We start from the raw sequence: 19,335 nt of genomic DNA on the forward strand, positions 1-19,335 counted from the left end.
TTGCTCAATATGTGCTGCATAAAAGAGCAGTTTTTTTTTTTTTCAAGCATGAAAGAAGCCTGCAAATACAGATAAAATTGCCACGCAACTGGCCGCTCGAGGCACTTTGTGTGTATTCGTGGGCTTCTCTCATGCTTGGAAAAATACTTTCATGTAGTGCGTACTGAGCAACAGAAAGCTGTATCGGGAGTTTTTCATGTTGCCCTACAATTTTGTCATTGACACTTTTCATCTAAATACAATATTTGAGAAGTTTATCCATTAATGAAGACTAATTATGTAATTAGGCGGAATGCAAAAAATAATCTCAGTATCCCCAAGCAATGACAAACAACATTGCGTGGCATTTGCATATCTTAAATCTTGGCGCATGATAGTTGGGACACCCTGTATATAATGTGGCTCTATTTTTTACCACTAGGAGTCTCCACAGTCAACTTTATTTTTCTTCAATGCTGCCCCGCTCGAAAAGAACAAATATTTTATGAAAGTAAGCGCAGAACAGATCATGGGGACCCGTACGCATATGTCGCGTTTGAAACATGTCAAAGCCCCACCAATTCAAGAAGTCTGACATCACAGAGCTAGAGGCTTTCTTCTTTAAGAAAGGGAACAGTGGCCAAAGGTCACAGTGTCTGTTTAATTTAACAGTGCATTATAATGAACAGATAAGGGAGGTTAAGTATATGATTGGCTCTTTTGATAAACCTGATAGCTTTTCTGCACTCAAGCTTTATATACGAAAGTGGCACTTTGCAGCAGGTCTTCTGTATACATTGGTAAGATGCTCTGTTGGCTGGTTTTATCTCATCTTATTGAGGCATATGCATTGTCTGCTGTGCTCATTACAAGGAATAATGGCATCTTCTGGGGGTGACATGATCACTGTGGAAAAGAGGGCATGGAACAGTCTCTCACTCCTGGCAACAGATGGCATCACTGTTCCCGTCTTTGAGTAAATATACGCTTTCCATCCGGCTTTGCTGCAGATAATACGCAGTGTCGAGTTATCCTGGATGAAGAACAAGTGCAGCATCCAGACACGGGCAAAACCCATTACTAAATTTAAATTTCATGTGAAATTTCAGTCAGAAGAGTCATATATACAGAGCTTGCATAGCAATGCAACATTCAGTATGTTGGAGCTTGCCTTGACCTGTTGGAGTTAATGAGCTATACTTCACCTCACAAACAATCCCTGCAGTGCCGCAAAAGTTGCGAGTACTGCATCCACACATGATACTTAACATAAACCATCACTAAATGCAACCTTCGCACGAAATGCCAGTGTAAAGCAGCAAGCAACTTAGTAAGAAGAGCCATTTATACCTGTTTCTCCCTCGTTGATGAAGCAGTATGTATTGTTGAAGCTTGTTTCGACCTGTTGCACTTCAACAGCTCCATGCAGTGGAGCGTTTCATTTAGCCAACCAGAATAAGAACCAGAAGGGCTTGTTCGTACAGCATTAATCCCCTCCGTGCTTCACTAAATGGAAAGGATCTCAATGGGATTAGTGCAAGCCCTCCAGTCTTCTCCGAGACAAATAACCAGCTCTCATTCCCAATTGGCTGAAACAAGCAAAAGCTTTGGCTGCACTGCATGGAACTAGTGAGACGAGAGTATAGACAAGGAGTCTGCTTTTGTCAGGCTGCACCGAATTGCTGAGACAAGAGTATAAACTAGGACACTGCCGCGGCCGAAAGCAGCAAAGCCACACCCAGTGCAGCGGTATAAAAATGGAAGGCACAACAGTGTCCTACTGCGTCTTCAACCGTGACTCCGTGACTGCAGGTGCCGGCAATAACACTCCCGTGAAGAGTAACGTTCCCGCGAACACAAGCACCGTGCCGAACCAGTGGGTAAGCGTGAATGGATTCTGGAAGCAGTAGATAGACAGGAGCAGCGAGACGAACTTGCGGAGCGTGATCACCAGTGTCACTGTCAGCGAGGAGCACTCAGTTGTCAGCACGTACACCGATCGGATGCACACATATCTGAGACACAAGGCTGTCAAGGTGGAAGGCGGCCAGTTTTGACGAAACATGCTTCTAGTTCAACAGAAAGTGGCAGTTGGAACTTCAACTACAAGGCGAGGCCTCTTTGGAGGTGCAATTTACATAACGTAGTGCTTGTCCAATTGAACACCACATACTTTTTTTTTCTACGGGAACGTGCACACCTTGGCTACGACAAGCTGCTGCACATAGCTGTTTTGCCCTATGCATACAAAAGCATGTTAATGTGTCCATGTTGCACATTATCCATGTTACATGCAAAGTGACAGTAGCACTCAATGACACGACAAATATGCATAGAAACAATACTGTGTTTTCTTGTCCTGGTGCGATGCAGTCTCGCAATGTTGAGACAGCTAGCTATACAATCTGTGCTTGTAAACTACTACCTGTGACAGGAATGTATTATAAGCATCCCAAATTACATATGTTACGAGTGATTCATTTGCACCACTATATCAATGCTTCTGCGCGAGTCCAGTAAGACTTTCATGTGCATGCACTTTGCTCAGACATTTGCATGAAAACAAGGCCTGTGTGCCATTGATGTTACTGCTACGTGCCAACAGTGCAATCAGGCTTGATATTTCTTTTTCTGCAAAATGACAAAGAGGGATACTAAACTGCACTATCTTAGGTGCACATTGTTGACATTTCCAGGTAATGTTTATTTTCACCTTGTGTGAATTTTATGTGAGTCGGGTGCAACTCAATTTCTCTTTTACAATTTGCATTCTATGAAAGTTGCGCTTAATGACGTGCGTGACCTGTCAAATTACAGTACTGCCATATAGAAGCAGTGCAAATGATATGTGTCACGCAGGGTGCTGCATCTCGAAGCTCCAAGCCTTCTAGATACAAATTGCAGTTGAGATGAATTGCTCATATGTGAGTAAATGTAACAGCTGGCTTTGTGAAGTTTTGTTTCAACGCAGCAGTGAAATAGTGTACTTTATACATTGCTCAACCCTGTGCCCCTGTGCTTTATAGAAGTACCACAAAGAGATACAGGTCGAACCCCATTATAGAAAAATTGCCTTCAACACAGAATTCGTTATGACCATATATTTTATAAAAGCTGATACTGCCATGGAAAACATTTTGTTTACATTGTCATATCCATGTTCGTTGAGGATTGGCTGTAAATCGGTGGCCACGGCATTGCGCTGCCGAGCTCGAAGTCGTGGGTTAGATCCTGAATGCGGCGGTCACATTCCGATGGAGGCTGAATGCACAAACGTTCGCGTGGATTGGATTCGGGCGCACGCTGAAGAATCCCAGGTGGCCAGAATTAATCTAAGAGTCCCTCACTACAGTGTGCCTCATAATCAGATCGTGCTTTTGACATGTAAAACCACAGAGATAAAGCTTTTCGAAAGGTTCAACTGTATGGTGCAACCTAACGCAAGAGGCAGCATTGTCCTTAGTGCTGTACAATAGCTTTTGAGCACTCCATTCTGCTATTTTATGCGAAGGCATCTCTTCTGTTCTCCTTTGGACCCTCTGAGGTATGGGAATGGGAAGGCAGAATGACCAGGTTCAACATCACCAACCATTACAAGATGCAAAGGTGCACTTATCCAACACCCCATCCACAAATAATTAGATCGAAATATGCCCAGTGGCGACAACTACAAACCAAATCATGCAAGAGACCCACTAATGTCTCACCAGAGCCAAGCTAGAACACATGCTATGGGGATGCCAGGGACTAATACACGTTAATGAGAGCGAGACCTCTACCGACAGCCTCCGCATGCAATGTCTGGCCGCACTGCTCAGCTCAAACCTGGAAGATCAACTCTGGGTAGTCCAGCGGGCCAAGGAAGCCGCCGGGAGACAAGAACTCTTGGCCGTAACCTTGGCGGGTGCCCCACCCCACTAATAACTCGCCGGACGCGAATCATTCTGATTCGAAATAGTTTTCTCGCTCACTCACTCCTCAGTTCTTGCCTTCCTCTATGCTCCTGTACAATGGATATTTGGACATTACTGTTTGCCATTAGCAAGTGAAGTATAGTTAAGGGAGCTGGATTTGCACTCAAGTGCATTGAGCGAAATCCCGAAACCTTGTCTGTCTACATTACCATATAAAACCAGTTCTATTTGAAACAGGAGAAAAGGATACTGGGTGATGACATTTAGGAGAAGGTATACCCAGGACCTTGGGATGCTTTCCAACACAGGCAGAGGCAGTGGCGCTGGAAGAAATTTGCACATTTGAAGCACAGACTGTAAGGGTTCAACAGGCTTCGACTGAGGTCAGTAGCACATGTAGCACAGGCTAAGCATGCATATAAGCACATATCTGCACCTCCACAAGAAATTAGCTTTGTGTGAATTATGAAGAGCAGAATGTGCTAAATATACGTAGTTTAACCCACAAAAGAAACAGAATTTCACATCAAAGAAAGTTAGAAAGTGTTCACCTTTATTTCTTGCCATGGGCAGTACATTAATCAAAAAAAAGGTTCAAGATTCATTTATTTCTCCAAGAGAAAAAGGCCCGGGACAAAAAACTGCCTTGGAGCAGCTTGACGGGGTCCAGGGCCCATTTACAATATGGCAGCAGTGAAGGGAAAAAAAAAAAAACACAATTTGAAATACATCATGAATCAGTAATTGAAAGATGAAGATGAAAAGAAACAGTAACTGGTTTGCTGAACTATCGACAACTGAAAACTCACTATAGCGTATCGGTACTTCTACTATAGGCTTTGTGTTAAGTTTCCTGCTCCTAAGTACTAACTATATGGTTCTGCTCAATTGATTAAAAATGTTATGTTAAGCTTTGTGGGTTTAAGCATTGTAAGAGAACAAATGGAAGAGCAGGAATATTGAAATTGTTCTCTCTCCTCTCTTTTTTTTCCTGCTTAAAATTGCAAACATCACCGAAAATTCAGTAAAGGTACTAGATTTGTTCAAAGGAATGGGCTCTTCCACTACGTTTAAAGTTTGTTCTGCAGAAGTAGGCAGACCCTCGGTGTGGTGTCATACTGTGACAAGGATTTACAAAGCAGCACTAAGAAGCAACTTGCAAAGCAGGGAACTGCAGGTCAAAGGTGGTTTCATAGCACGAGTATCCTAATCCTATGGGGGAGGGCACGTAATTGTTCACCACAAGCAGCACCGTCTTCTGTAGAATGCCTTACTATACCTTCAGCGGGGTGGCCTCTCAGCCATGCTGTAAAACTTACCAATCGCCTTTTTCGTAAGGATCGCGAAAAGTTTTCTTGGACTCAAGGTCAGGGTAATCCTTCCCTTGGCTTCTTTTCAAACTTCTCCATGCTACCATGTATGCATTTGTGCTGTAAACTGCTTTCCTTGATCCTGCATTTGCCTATGATGGCTATTTCAGACCTGCCAACTCCAATTTCAAAGAGTACCACAGGTGAAACAGACTATATCTAGATGAACAAGCGCTCACATAATGGTTTGTTGCTGAAAACATTCAGTGTTTATTAAAAACATCACAGGCTTTGTTTTCTAGGAATGCTGTGAAAAGGCACTACAGTTCCAGCTAGAATGATTTTAGCTAAAGACGAATGCAAGTACAGATAAAGTTAGTTCATAACATATTCATGTTAAGCAGCTGAAATTCGTTCTATGGAAATGAAACATTTGTTCTGTGGAGTGAAACATTCGTTCTGTAGCTGTTAGTAGGTCCGAATAATCGCACAGGTGCGAAAAAATCAGGCTCTGAAAAATTGATCGGCCACTGTATGTGCAATCTTTTTAAATCGGGTTTGCCCTAAACTGGACGCAAATCAAGGATTGTAAAATTGTTGGCATTATTACGACTATTGTAAAGAAGCTCTATAAAAACAGGGAATTTTATAATAAAATTGTAATAGTTGACAGGTTTGCTGTTCGTATGTGCAGGGCATGGCATGTTTGATTTTAGAAAACCAATAGGGTGTCTCCTCTTCGTCTCCCTTTGCGATCCAGGAATTGGACAATGGAAAAACAGAGAGCTGGTGCAGCACGCTTCCTACGGAGAAGACTTTCCCGAGCTCTCGGGCTGTCACTGGGTACTGCACGAGTCTTTTTCACTGCATGATAAGTAGCATTTAATTGACACCGCTTACCTGATTGGTTGAAGAGCACGGCGTGCGAATAAATGTTTGGGACAAGGAGGAGAAACCCAGGCAGTGGCAGAGCATGCTGCAGAGAAAGAAGTTTCCCGAGAAAACTGGAAGTGCTGTCCAAAAGCATTGGAACCTCTTTCTATATATTTTGTATCCAAGTCGCGCAGATAGATTAGTACAGTTTAGTTCAGTACAGTTTAGTACAGGTAGATTAGATAGATTAGTAACACTTTTGAGCAAGTCCACTTCTCCGCACTCAGTGTCACTTGGGTGGCATGCTGCTAGCTCGGGAGTTTATGGCAGTGTCAACGGGTAAATCTGTCGGCACATTATATACTTGTTATTGTTAGGCAATATATATGCAAAATAACATGATCAACCATCACAAGACAAGGCGGCACGGCACCCAACACCCGAACGATGCGCTGCATGTTTGGAATGAGGTGATGAGAATGGAGAACCGTTTACAGTTTCCATTAGCAACTTTCATTGCAAATGGCTTGGGGACACTTACGACACTTGAGGTTGCAAAAAAGAAAAAAAGTGAGTTTCAGGATTAATGCAGTGGAGTATAATTATTTTTGAAGCACTGATATTGAGGCTACACACTTCAATGTGGTGTGGCGAGTTTGACGAATACACCCGCCAGCAACTGTTGCTCACCTTTCTATGTTGCAGCCTGCGAAAGGCACTTCACGGCGAAGTGCACTCACCCAAAGTGACATTAAACCTGCTCGTCGGACAGGAACATTGCTCATTTGTAACTTCACTGCAAGTCGGTTCTAAAGAAACTGATTAGCGATGCAGTACTTTCTAAAAACTCTGCTTTCATCGATCTAGAAGGACAAGGTTGACTATTACTGGACATATTGGATATTAAAAAAAGAAATTACTTTCACACCGTATGACAACCTCGATACAACAGTGTGATGTCATAGATATTTAGGCGTTGTCCCCTATTCGGCCCATTCTGGCCCAAAGAGTTTTCGAAACTTGCTAAGTTGAGCCTTTTGTTCCTTTAGAATGTAATCTGGTTCTTGTCCCCCCCCCCCCCCCAAAAAAAAAGAAGACAGCAGAGTTCAGCGATTACCTTGGCTCTGAACTAATTTACTAAGACACCAGCATTCTCCCACAGTGAAGACCACCATTTTATTTTCGATTGCCTGCTTTTTTTCCTCAAAATAATTACATTCACCACCTACAGGGTACTGGAAAAGAACCCAGCAGTGATAGAGCTGTTTGTTAGGGGGAGGGGGGAGGGGTGTGGTTGGGGGGATGTTAAAATGTATTAATTTCAATTTAATTAACACTGCACAGATTCGTCTGCTCTGACAGTGTGTGGAGGAGTGCAAAGCCTAGCACTAATTGCCCAGCACTGTCGTGCCATAGCTTAGCTGTTAGCACGTTAGACTCCGAATGCACATTGCTTTACTGACACGGGCTCAAATCTCAGTGGAGGCAGTTGAGAAGAAGCTTTCTTTTTTTCTTTGTATTGCGGCAATGGCGAGGTGGCCTGATGACAAAAATCGTTGCGTGCCGACGATGACGACAACAGTCGTCAGCATAACGGAATGGACAGACGGACAAGGCAGACCTAATTTCGAGTGCTTAACTGCCATCACCGTAAAACAATTAACTATACCCAAACAAAATGCTCTCAAAACCTATGACGCCACTGCAAGTTGGTGAGGGAACATCGGTAAGGCATCGCCACTCAGCTATCTCATCTCTTCTTGCTTTCCAAGCCTCCTGTCATGGTATGAGTGATCATTCTGCTATAGCAGAACTGTAATTTAACACTGTTCGTTAGAGTAATTCTACAACTATGGTTCAAGGTGCAATCTGACTTACAGCATAGAAGAGAGATTCACGGGGGTGCTTGCCGTAGCGGGCGTAAAGTGTTTCCTGGTAAATTCCCATGCGAGCCGAGAGCAGGAGAGCAAACAAGAGAAGCCCTATGCCTGCAAACGGGAACGAGAATCTGCATTTCATCTTTGTCTGGCAATGTGCCGTGACACTGAAACACACTGTGCTAAAAAAAAAAGAGGGTAGGGAATTTCTGTAATCGCATCATGACAGATGCGCTTCAGAAGACAATACGCGACAATAAATTAAAGAAAGCCGCTGTCGCAGAATCTTGGATGTTAATGTCAGCAGTGGTGGCTGTTCCTCCGCTTAGCATGACAGATGGTGCCGCCATAAAATTGCAGCAAAAATGACATTTTTTTACTGGCATTGCTGCAGATGATATGCACTTCGGCTGTATTGTGAACGAAACAAGCAAGTAATGCTTGCAAGCATGGTATTAAACTGAATTCACTGCAAATTCTGCAGTGAAATTTGATGAGGAATTAGCCAGTGGCCTAGGTGGAAGAGATCTGCAATCCCCATATGTGTGCAACACTTATTAGATACAAGTAGCACATGCAGTTTTAATGTGTAAGGTATACAAGTGAGAAATTGTCAAACATGCATCTACACTGCAGACAAATTCGAAATACACTGCTTTTGCATTCTTTTGTAGAATTTAATAAAATAACGACTATTAACTGATCATTGCACATACATAGGATGCAAGAGAAATGTTGTATAACAAGAAAAATTAACACTGAATATATGAGAAAGGCAGAGCGGTGTAGCTGGTAAAGCCACACCTCAAGTATGTTCCTGGCTTTACAGCACATGGATGTACGTGGCAAGCTCATCCCTTACCAACACATCTGGTGTAAAGGCTGCTGTCTTCCATTTTAACAGTCCCTGCTTTTTCCTGCGCACGATATGAAAAAGGAAAACGTCACAAGACTAAGGGTGTTCGAACAGTAAGACCTTCACATGTTGAATCAAATAACAAATATTTTATCATTTCTAAACAATGTGAAATATGAAGTTTACGTGGAGTTCATTTGTTTAAACAAAAAGAAGCGATCCCTCTGATGCGACATAAGCCATCAGTACAGACCCCTCTATAGAATAGATCCGCCTCGTTGTTTGTATATGCCATGAGGCCTCGATAGGCAAGATCAAGCATGCATTCATTGCATCAGACTTCATGTGGCCTACACAAACTACTTTGACAGCAAAATTAAATGGACAGACTTGCCAATGTGCTCTTCGTGTAATGCTCCTGAAGATTTGCAACACCTTCTGTGTGACTGCAGCTGCTACTTGTCGCAGAGACGGTCTTTTAAAGCTCACTACACTTGCATCACAACTTGAGCTTTGAGCTACAGCACATTCTCGGCCCATGGTAAAGCTCCACCTATGTGTTGAGTGCCACGAAAGCACTGCTGGTGTTTCTGAGGTCCACTGGCCTTAACAACAAACCCTTATGACTATTTATACAGTGTATGTACATGTCGTTGACTGTATGTACTGTTTGTATGATCGCTGTGTATATAACATACTGATAACCCAGCACTTGAAGTAGTATGCCACGTGATCAACGAAGCTAACATCCCCGGCATATAATTAAAATTAGCATCTCTCTTATTTACATCAATTAATACATGCATGTAATGCCATTCACAACCGGATGTGAATGGGATTATCACTGTGTGTGGACACGGAAATAGTGGCCAAATGATCAATTTCTAAACCTAAATTGAGACAACAAATTTGTATACAGCCAAAAAAGCTTCCTATCGGATGACAGTGGAAATTACTGATCAGAAGCGATGTGCCTTGCAGAGGCTCTCGGTAACTGGTGCCCCAGTGCAACAGCAGCAGCGTTTCTGCAGCAGAATCATTAAAAACAGTTCCTGCTTCAACCGGTCTTTCTTTCCCTGCAACTTGGCCCAAGGAACGTTATCCCGCACATTCTAAAAGAAACAAGTGTAGAAATGCAGAGGTGGACCTTAAATTCGCAATTTCAAATATTTGCACAAACATACACAAAACACTTATCATGGTGAAAAAAAATGTTTGGTTTTCGTAGACCACAATATCTTTTTTTTTCTTGAATAATCTGAACAAAACTTCTACAGCTAGAATCACTGCACTGTGTTGTGTTGTGTTGGGTTTAATGGCGCATAAGCAACTTAGGCTATCATGCGCTAAATGCAAGGTCAAATTTCTTTTTAAAAAGTTGGGTCACCTCGGCGACGATCCTTGTCTAGGCAAGGACTCCGAGGATCCCAACAAACTAAAGACCACAGTCTTCTTCTCAAATATGAGAAGGTCACTGCACTGAATGAGCCTTTTCTGTGAGTGCGTAATACGTGCAATGTCTCAAGATGGCTATATCACCCTGCCTTCCCTTCCTCGTAAAAGGAGCTGTTGTAACCAGCACATAAACACAGTTGGTATAGTACCACCATAAACATGTACAATGGACATACATCGCCTCAACGCATGCAAAGGTGTCAATGTATATATGGCGAGGTGCACTGTAAAAGGAGTGATGCCTTAGCTACAGTAAGCACGGTGATTAGCTGTCGGATAAAACTGGCACAAAATACAGAATGAAAATTTATTGCAAATGCTGACTTAGTACACTTAGTACCTTGTAAGCTTTTGCCAGAGCAACACTCATCTTAATTACTGCTGTGGGGACAGCTTACAATTGCAATAACTGACACGTCAATATCATGATAAGTGGTTACTGCATCTACACGAAGAATGTTCCAAAACAAAACTGCATCTATGTCTATTTTCACCTTCCACCATAGTACTAAACTTCAGCATAGCTTTTTTTCAAGCATTCCCTTGTTTTACGAATGTTTAAATCCAGTTCACAGGAGTTAAGTGCACAGAGGAGTAAACATTGGGGTAGCTATACATTGTAGAGCTAATTAACAAATAAGCTCAGATTGCACATTTCGTGCAAGTCAATGCAGGCTGTTTCAGAGCTTATGACCTATATTCTTATGGTGTGAATCCAGCACAAAGCACCAAAGTTCAGAGAGATAGGTGTGTGGTTAGCAGAAAGACGTACTAACACAGCACTTGTGTTTGTGCTTTTTGCCACTTAGATCAAATAGCCCAAATTGCTATATTAATTGTGTAATCCTAATTGGGAATGTTTCAATGCCCGTACGAGCAAGGCAGTGCTGTTACAAGCGGTTTCTCATTTTCAGCATTCGAACAGAGATGGGACACTGCAAAAAGGTGTTTTGGTCCACTGCAATCTAACTCACCTTGTCGCCTACTGAAGCTATGGTGCATATCACAATGCCAACAGTTATCATAAATACTGCAAGGTGCTTGGAGAGGGGGTACCTGCGGCCAAGGAAGACATATTTTAATGAGTCCTGGTGTCACTGATGGCATCCATTTCAAAACGCAATCTTCACATTTTTTTTTTTTTTTTCATTGAATGGGAAAGGGACATTGTACTGGGATAGTCACTGAAAACCCAAGGTTCTGCAACTCTTTGGGAATTATAAAAATTGTGAAGATCTCGCACAGTGTGCGAATCAGTGCAAGCAAAGCCTTTGTGTCCAGCCCAATGCTTCAGATCACTCAGCGCCAGTGCATCACGCTACCTCCGGTGCAAGTGCTTTCGCCATGTGGCCGCTATGACCTGATGACATCATTGCTTAAGCCAACCAATGGGCACCGTACGTTACCCTCACCCTATGACATCATTGCTCGCACTAACCAATTGGTCTCACGCACTCCCCTGAGAACTCCATGACATCATAGCGTACGTGAAGCAATCAATGCCACCCCACCCCTCACCCTCAAGGAATGTCATTTGATGTGGCAAATAGTGACAAAAACGCAGAATCAGGCACCCAGTGTATGCGTCTGCTCTTTTTGTCCGCACCCGGCCATGCAGGTAATAATAACAATAATCTTTATTACATAAGTTCACATAAGAGCTACATATCACAGCCCCCATATAAGCAGCACTGCTTCTGTGTAAAATTATGTGTAGACAACAGCGAGACTTCACTCCTCAGAAAAAAAAATTACTGATTAAAATGATGTTGTATAGTAAACACACATTTTGTTCACATGCACTTTTTGTTTATGTGTTGCAGTGTACCCGTTGCTTATATACACATATTGACTCTAAATCTTATTAAAAGGTTAATAGCAAAAGTCTGTATAGTCTGCACACACAAACAATTTCTGAACTCGGGGACGACAAGTTCTCTTTAAGCACAAAATCATACATGCTATATTTGAAACAGAACAAACATCAAGAAAACAAAGTAATACACATTATATACATACTAACCTCCTCTTCAGTAGAATGATGGCTAGTACCATGTTTGCAATAAGTGAGCCCTGCCATAAATAAGGAAAAAAAGTACATATATATATATATATATATATATATATATATATATATATATATATATATATATATATATATATATATATATATATATATATAGAACACAAGACTTTACAAACAATGACACAGCCTAGCACAAGTTGTGCAAATGCATGAGTGAATGTCGAGATTTTAATGCTATTTTATCATTTGAAAACGCTTCAGGATTTTAGAATGTGTCCTCAAACACTGTGTCTTGTACTGATGTTTGACCCTCAAAGTAGTGAGATCTGTAGATTTCAATGTTGTCAACTGTTCAGGCTTCTGGATCTGGCCTCACACAGTTGCGCTACAAAGCAATGAACGGACCACAAGACAGCAGAGGTCTTTGATTTTTCTTGACGAACTCCTACAGCTTGGCGTAGTTTGTGACGTAACACAAGATGAAGGCACAGTACCGTCAACGTCAAGCCAAGGTGACAGAGAGGCGACCTAAAGTGTGTTGAAAGCATTCACCAAGGACATAGCCTCTGTTTGTTTTCCAAATTAAATCAAATTGTGGTATTTTAAATGCCAAAACCATGATCTGAATACAAGAGAGGCTATAGTGGGGGACCCCATATTAAGTTTGACCACCTGGGGTTCTTTAAAAGTGCACCTAAATCTACAAACACAAGTGCTTTTTGCATTCCACCCCTTTGGAATGTGGCCATGACGGCCTCTATCGAACCTGTGACCTAAAGCTCTGCAGTGAAACCCCATAGCCATTGAGCCACTGCGGAGAGTAACATAGCTTATGTAAGCAAGAAAATGCCACACGTGGAGGATCAGCGTCACCATTATGAAAGAAATGCTGTAACAGCCCCCGAGGTATAACTGTCCTACTTATAATCGGTAAGCTGCAGTCAAGCACTGATATTAAAAGGTTAACTCGGACTTCAACCTGAAGGAAAATGCAGCTTGGCCAATTGTATTAGGTTTTTCTACAGAAGAATAACCGGTGCTTGCTCTTCGCACCACTATTTGCTGTTTGTGATCGTAGTGCCCTCACTGTGCGGACCCATGACTCAAGGGAGGCAGTAGCATTCAGCAGAGCACGACTATTAAGGTTCGACTATTACGACTACTGGTAGCTAGCGCATTAGAGACACCATTCAACACAGGGCGTCGTGAACTGCGGATGGTCTCCGCAGCCCCTTCAGTCACAATTTTCTCTGCAACTAAGTCATCTCCTGGCATAAAGCACATGTTGAAATGTTTGCACAGACAGGTTTAGGCTCTGCACAACCCTCCCATTCAAACATACATGACACGGAGGAGTGCTTTTATCAGTTGACCACAAAACCAATTTCAACATGATTTTAGACGCATTGATAAGAAAATGCTAAAGTCTTTGAAACTGAAACTTCTCAATAAAGCTGTAAGCACTTGGAATCAATTAGTGAACACTCTCAAGAGAGGAACCTGAGCAAATTAAAAGTGAGCACCGTTTATTATCATGGTTTTATTATCTCACAGGTGGCAGCACAGTTTCCAGTGGTCAAGGCTTGCATGACAACTGGTGATTATTCACATAGACATGCTGACAACAGAAATGCTTAACGCTGCCAGCAAAAGACAGCATTTCAATTGGTGATGGATATTCACAACTACAGTGCAGATCACACTTAGCACAAGCATGAGACGAGGACAGGAAATGTGGCACTATTCCTTCATTATGTGCAAAATTCATACCTGATGTGGCATTCGTAAGATGAATGCTGACCAACCAGTACTGTGTTCTTTGCCGAAGAATAAAACTGCGATCCTTGCAGAGTGCAAGTAATGCCAACTTCAGCTTGTTCATTCAAAACGTCAGTCACTACAGAACATTGTGGGACTTGCGGCATGATGTGAAGTTACATTCATTTTGTAAGTACTTTTTTACCATGCCTTAAGAGAGCCCTCCCCAAAATTAAAAGGGTGCAAAGTTGTAATATCTGATTTGTAAAGACTCACGGATTTGAAGATCATGTGCAGAGGCATTGAGATGTCGTATGAAAGGGCATGATTGTTGGAAATGCTGACCAAGAAAAACATGACAACCAGTGTGACGTAATGCCTGCAAGAGGAAAGAAAGCAACAAATTGTGCTTGAGGTATCTGCTGTTACAAGGAGTGCCGATAGACATTTTCGAGTTTGTAGAAACGCCACCATGTGTTTCTCGCGTGTAAGAGGTTGATACTTCACAAGTATGAAGGTTGCAAAACACATAGAAGATATTTCAATTTGATACTAAAGTTGGTCCCAAAATGCCCGACCTGGCATCATTGACGTTGCGTCATCATGATGCAGTAAAAAATTGTGTTATCGTTGTGAAGCAATAACGGTAAGTATGATAATGTTGCTAATAAATAACGAGAGTGATGCATGCGGGAACAGAATGAGCCAGAGTACCATGACGTATCATGCACAGAAACTGACACTGGTTCATAGAACCAACTATTTTAGTTAATTATTTATGGCACTCTTGATGCTTGCCAGTATTTTTTTCTTCTAGGGTTTAGAGGGTGTGGACATTCATATAATGCAAGAGAATGACAAGTTGATGTCATAGTAGTATTACTTCAAAAAGTTCAGATGCTTGGTACTAGTAATAATTTGGTACAAACTGCTACTCGTCAGCAGTGATAAAGAAAGTCTGTCATGTAAAGGTGGATGCCACATTTAACCAAGTGTTCTACCACCCAACTGACATAACGTAAGCTTAATTAAATGCGAGAGGCACTAAAGAGATGCTGGTTGCTACGGTAATATGAACGACAATTATCTTGAACAAGAATCATCTGCTGCCATTTTAAATCTGTCTGAATTCAATTAGTGGGTAAATAAGCGGCCTCTGGTATTCACTGATAGTGTAGAGAAGGTCCTTAAAAACATTGAAAAAACTTTTTCTCATGCGCTCACATTTCATGCTCCATTTTTTAACTGCCTGAACAACAGCGTTAACTTGTGAAGACCTAGAATACCGGACATGCAACTGCTGTAGATTAGGGAAACACAGACTGATATGGCATGAACAACAGCAGGTATGCATCAGATATTAAATATACAACACAAGCACCATATAAATGCTTTTTTGAGCTCATTTCTTCCACCTGCATCACTGACTGCCATACAGAGTAGGTATGATGTGACTGTAACTAGAAGAATAAGGAACTGCGTTAGAGAGAGAAAGAAAGAAAAGTCACAAACTACTTTTTGAGGGCAAGCAATTGTAACCAGCTAATTATAAAACGATTCTGTAGGGTTAGCAATGTAATATTCTAACACTGCAGGTGGTAATGCTTAAGATAAAAATGGTCAACGAAAAGTCCCTTGGGAAGTTTCAAATCTGTAAATGCACCAGTAACACATTGAAACATTTCTTTCTCTAAGTATCAAGCTAACAAATATAGCAAGCAAGCTCTCCATTCTATACTTGGTGTCTGGATACTGCTACCGCTTAATCACTAAGATTACTGTCCCTGATGTGGCCGATTTGGAGAGTAATGGTAATTGCAGAGAGTTAATGGGTGTACTAAAGCATTGTTCACTGTGGACTTATTTGGCAGTTGTGGTTTGCACAGTAGGCAACCAGAACAAGCCATACCAGGCTGAACTGTATTTATTACAAATAGAATTACGAATTCTGTTTGTGGCATGTTATATTAACCTGCTTGTGCAATGCAAAAAAATCTACAATATTGTACTGCCACTTTGCAGATCATATACAACAGCCAGCAGAGGAAGGAAATAAGAAAGCTTCCCCATTAAAAGCTCATGGTAATGGTGGCCAAAATTTTCGAACAAATTTTGTTGGCAACAGCATCATACCCGCCTTGTTTGCCAGAAATAGGGAAAGAAACGAGAAAATGAACTGCAAACTAACTTGAGCGGCACCACAGGGCGTCTCTTGCCGAAATTTGTTGCAAATATGAATCCTTCTATGGCGATGAAGAGAAACTGCGAAAACGTGATCAAATTGGTGCATCCTGGATGCTCTCTGTAACGAAAGAAAAGAAGTAAGCATGCTGTGATGTCAAGCCTGAAATGAAAGAAGAATTGACAGCTGGGCAAATTGGTACAACTTTGGATGACTAGGAACAGCACACAAAGGGCGAAGGATGTGTTGTGTCTTTCACCATCTCTTGTGCGCTGTTTCTAGTCTTCCTGCAATGACAGACGATGATTAGGTAGCAATGCATGTATTTTTATTTTTATGTGAACCTATTAAGAACAAAAAGATTTTAAAAATGTAAATAGACCTAGCCACAATCGATTATGCAATAAAGAGCTACCTGATGTCACCTACTACATGCATAATAGCCCATCATGTGAAGTCACACACATAAGCAGCAGTAGAGGAGGGTAATGTTCCTGAAAACTGAGGACATGAAGGAACACAAACGACACAGACAGGCACTGACTTCCAACTATCTTATTTTGGAATCGCCAAGCCAATGTTTATATATGCAGATGTGTTACCAAATGACAAAGAAACAAACAACACATCAGAGCTGATCATCCAGAAACTGCATTTCTTTAGCATTAATATTTATGCTAGGGGCACTCACACAACGATCACCAGTTTTCCTAATTTGGGCGGCTTCAGCTACCTCTCTTCCTCTTTAACTTTTGCATGTTTTAGAAAGGTAGCCTTATCTAAATGTGGTGTGCTTTGTGTACCTTCATGTCCTGTATGTTTGTGCTGCAGGAACCCAGTTTTCAAGAACGTGAACAAATTCTTTAAGAAGGGCAAACTGAAGTTCAAACTGCCTACTATACTATTTCGTGTAGAACAGATCTTGGAGTACACAGGCTTGGAGTACAAGGGCTAGCGTGGTAAACGTTAGTTTTACGATTATAAGTGCACAGTAAAAACGATTGCCTAAAGTAGATCTGCAGGTTCACCACTCACGTTAATGCGCCCACTCACTTTCTCTATCACAGACACTGTTTCTCTCTAGACAAACACATGCGCACATGCCTGCCGTAATTGACGGACTCGTCTCTTTTAGTAGGCGTATAATTCGCCTCCTTTAGTAGGCGCATAATGTCTAGAGTTTGGGAATGTTGAGGTGTCTGGCCGCCACGACCTGAAACTAAAACGCATGCACTTATTGCCTTTCACAAAACGCCGCTTCGAAACACTCCCAAGAGGAATTGGAAGGTCAGCGCCACAACAATACATAGATCGAAGTTGAAATACATAATTAGAACAAGAGAAATTAATTAAGACGACACACTCACTTGACCAACAATTCGAGGAAGAATACGTTGGTGCAACAGCCCAAGAAAATGAAAGCTGTCGCCACTATAATGTGAACCTCCATTCCAACTGAAAAAACAAAACAAAAACAAATTTAACAGGACGCGTCTACAGCTTTTAAAATGCGAATGGTGCGTTCCCATTTGGTATTGGTAACGGGAACCATGTAGATTCACTAGGCGCATGCAAAGGGAAACGTTCGTCGTTCAAGAAAATTGGACATGCAAGTTGGGAAACTTCTCCACCTTTCATCTCATTAAACCTTCTCTCTTCCAGGCACGAAGAGTAAGTTTTGTGGTACGTGGTGGGAAGTTGACGGCGTGGCAGCTACAAGAAGAAAGCAAACTTTTTTTTTTTTTCCACGTGCAATGCAAGACATTCAGCCAGACACAACTTGGCCACGTCAACCTTTGCACAGATTAGTAGGCTCCTCAATGAAGAGTTAAAAAAAAAGAAACGAATCTCGGTCTAATTAAGAACAACGCGAATTGAAAAGAAGATCGCGGGAAAACTACCGTGAAAGTGAATAAACGATCAAATACCGTTTGAACAGATGACTAATGTTGTGAAACGTAAACTGCGGAACTCTCAAGCCAACTACAGCCCGAAACTCCCAGGCATCACTTTCCGCACGAGCTCAATGCAATCGTCCATCTGTCCTGTCCAGCGCCACAGGCTTCATTGTTCGTTTTGTATACGTGTCACTGTCACCGCATCCGCGTCGACAAACTGTACTTTCCGTGAACTGTAGACACTTAATAGCACCTTCAATGAATGGGAACCGCAGCTACGGCGACCGCGACCCAGCAACAAAAAACATCTCTGTGCACACTGTTGTCAGGCTGCTTTTTTTCATACGGCCATCTTTGGCGATGCCGTTGCCGTGTATCGATGCGTCTTACAGTAGCAAATTTAAATTTCGTTCTGGCCACTTCGTGAGAAAGTTGCATAAACAAGTAGTATTTACCCATACAAGCTAAATATTCTCGAATATCATATTTTATGGTAATAGGCGGGTTAGTGGGGTTACGGATGTCGCCAAGGTCTCAAACCTACTTGTCTTCCATGTGCCGGTAAACTTTGCTTTGCTATTGAACGTTGTCAGCAAAATTTTAATGCTTGTTTGGCTTGTTCGTGTCTTCTTCGCATTACGAACAATCTTACTCATTTTTACCTGCTGCACGTGGCTAGGTACGGCTGCGAATACCCCACATGACATCGTCCGTCACACAGGCTTTGATTTGAACAGCTCCAAACTAACATGACACTATTTATTAATTTATTTAGTTATTTATTTATTTATAATGTACTGCGGTCACATAGGACCAAGAAGATGCAATTTTATACACACCAAATAAATAATATCCGCGGACAACTAAGCACTTCTTGTGAGTTGTGAATGCGAAAGCATTAATGTCCGATTGAACGCCGCTGGGCGGTCTTTCGAGTTTTGCGCTGCGAGTAATGTTTCCGAGTTTTACTGCGGAGTAGGTTATCGAGCGTTGCGATGAAGTCGGTGTGGGTTATTATATTTTTTTGTGCAGTTTCTACTTTAGCGTGTTGGTTGTAGACCGGAATCATTTGGACGATATTGCTGAAAAATAAAGGACGCCGCATGCCACGGACGTCCTGCGCGACGAGAGACAGGGGAAGCAGCAGCGGCCACCAAAGGGGGTATCCGTCAAAGCGCGCTGGTGACGTTTCCCCTCACGCAACACC

The 19,335-nt window shown here is 42.0% G+C and overlaps 1 protein-coding gene across 1 annotated transcript; it reads right to left on the reverse strand.

The window, feature by feature from the left end:
* Positions 1 to 418: 418 nt before the first annotated feature.
* LOC142585351 (UDP-xylose and UDP-N-acetylglucosamine transporter-like) lies at positions 419 to 18,435 on the reverse strand. The gene is made up of 11 exons (XM_075696062.1): positions 18,159 to 18,435; positions 17,598 to 17,685; positions 16,237 to 16,350; positions 14,325 to 14,427; positions 12,288 to 12,337; positions 11,239 to 11,320; positions 8,816 to 8,870; positions 7,955 to 8,064; positions 6,104 to 6,179; positions 4,144 to 4,216; positions 419 to 1,994 (listed from the first exon to the last, which is right to left on the reverse strand). Exons 2-11 carry the CDS (start codon positions 17,678 to 17,680, stop codon positions 1,757 to 1,759), a joined length of 984 nt encoding a protein of 327 aa, XP_075552177.1. The 5' UTR covers positions 17,681 to 17,685; positions 18,159 to 18,435; the 3' UTR covers positions 419 to 1,756.
* Between the last annotated feature and the right edge of the window lie 900 nt (positions 18,436 to 19,335).

The sequence above is a fragment of the Dermacentor variabilis genome, chromosome 6 (assembly GCF_050947875.1).
Source record: "Dermacentor variabilis isolate Ectoservices chromosome 6, ASM5094787v1, whole genome shotgun sequence".
Lineage (NCBI taxonomy): Eukaryota > Metazoa > Arthropoda > Arachnida > Ixodida > Ixodidae > Dermacentor > Dermacentor variabilis.

What these genes read in the sequence shown, in the direction of transcription:
- LOC142585351 (XM_075696062.1), bottom strand. Translation starts at nt 17,680, where the DNA reads ATGGAGGTTCACATTATAGTGGCGACAGCTTTCATTTTCTTGGGCTGT. An exon ending in CCTTTACACCAGATGTGTTG is followed by an intron (nt 8,065 to 8,815) that starts GTAAGGGATGAG and finishes TCCCGTTTGCAG; the next exon opens with GCATAGGGCTTCTCTTGTTT. An exon ending in GTGAATCTCTCTTCTATGCT is followed by an intron (nt 6,180 to 7,954) that starts GTAAGTCAGATT and finishes CTTTCTCTGCAG; the next exon opens with CATGCTCTGCCACTGCCTGG.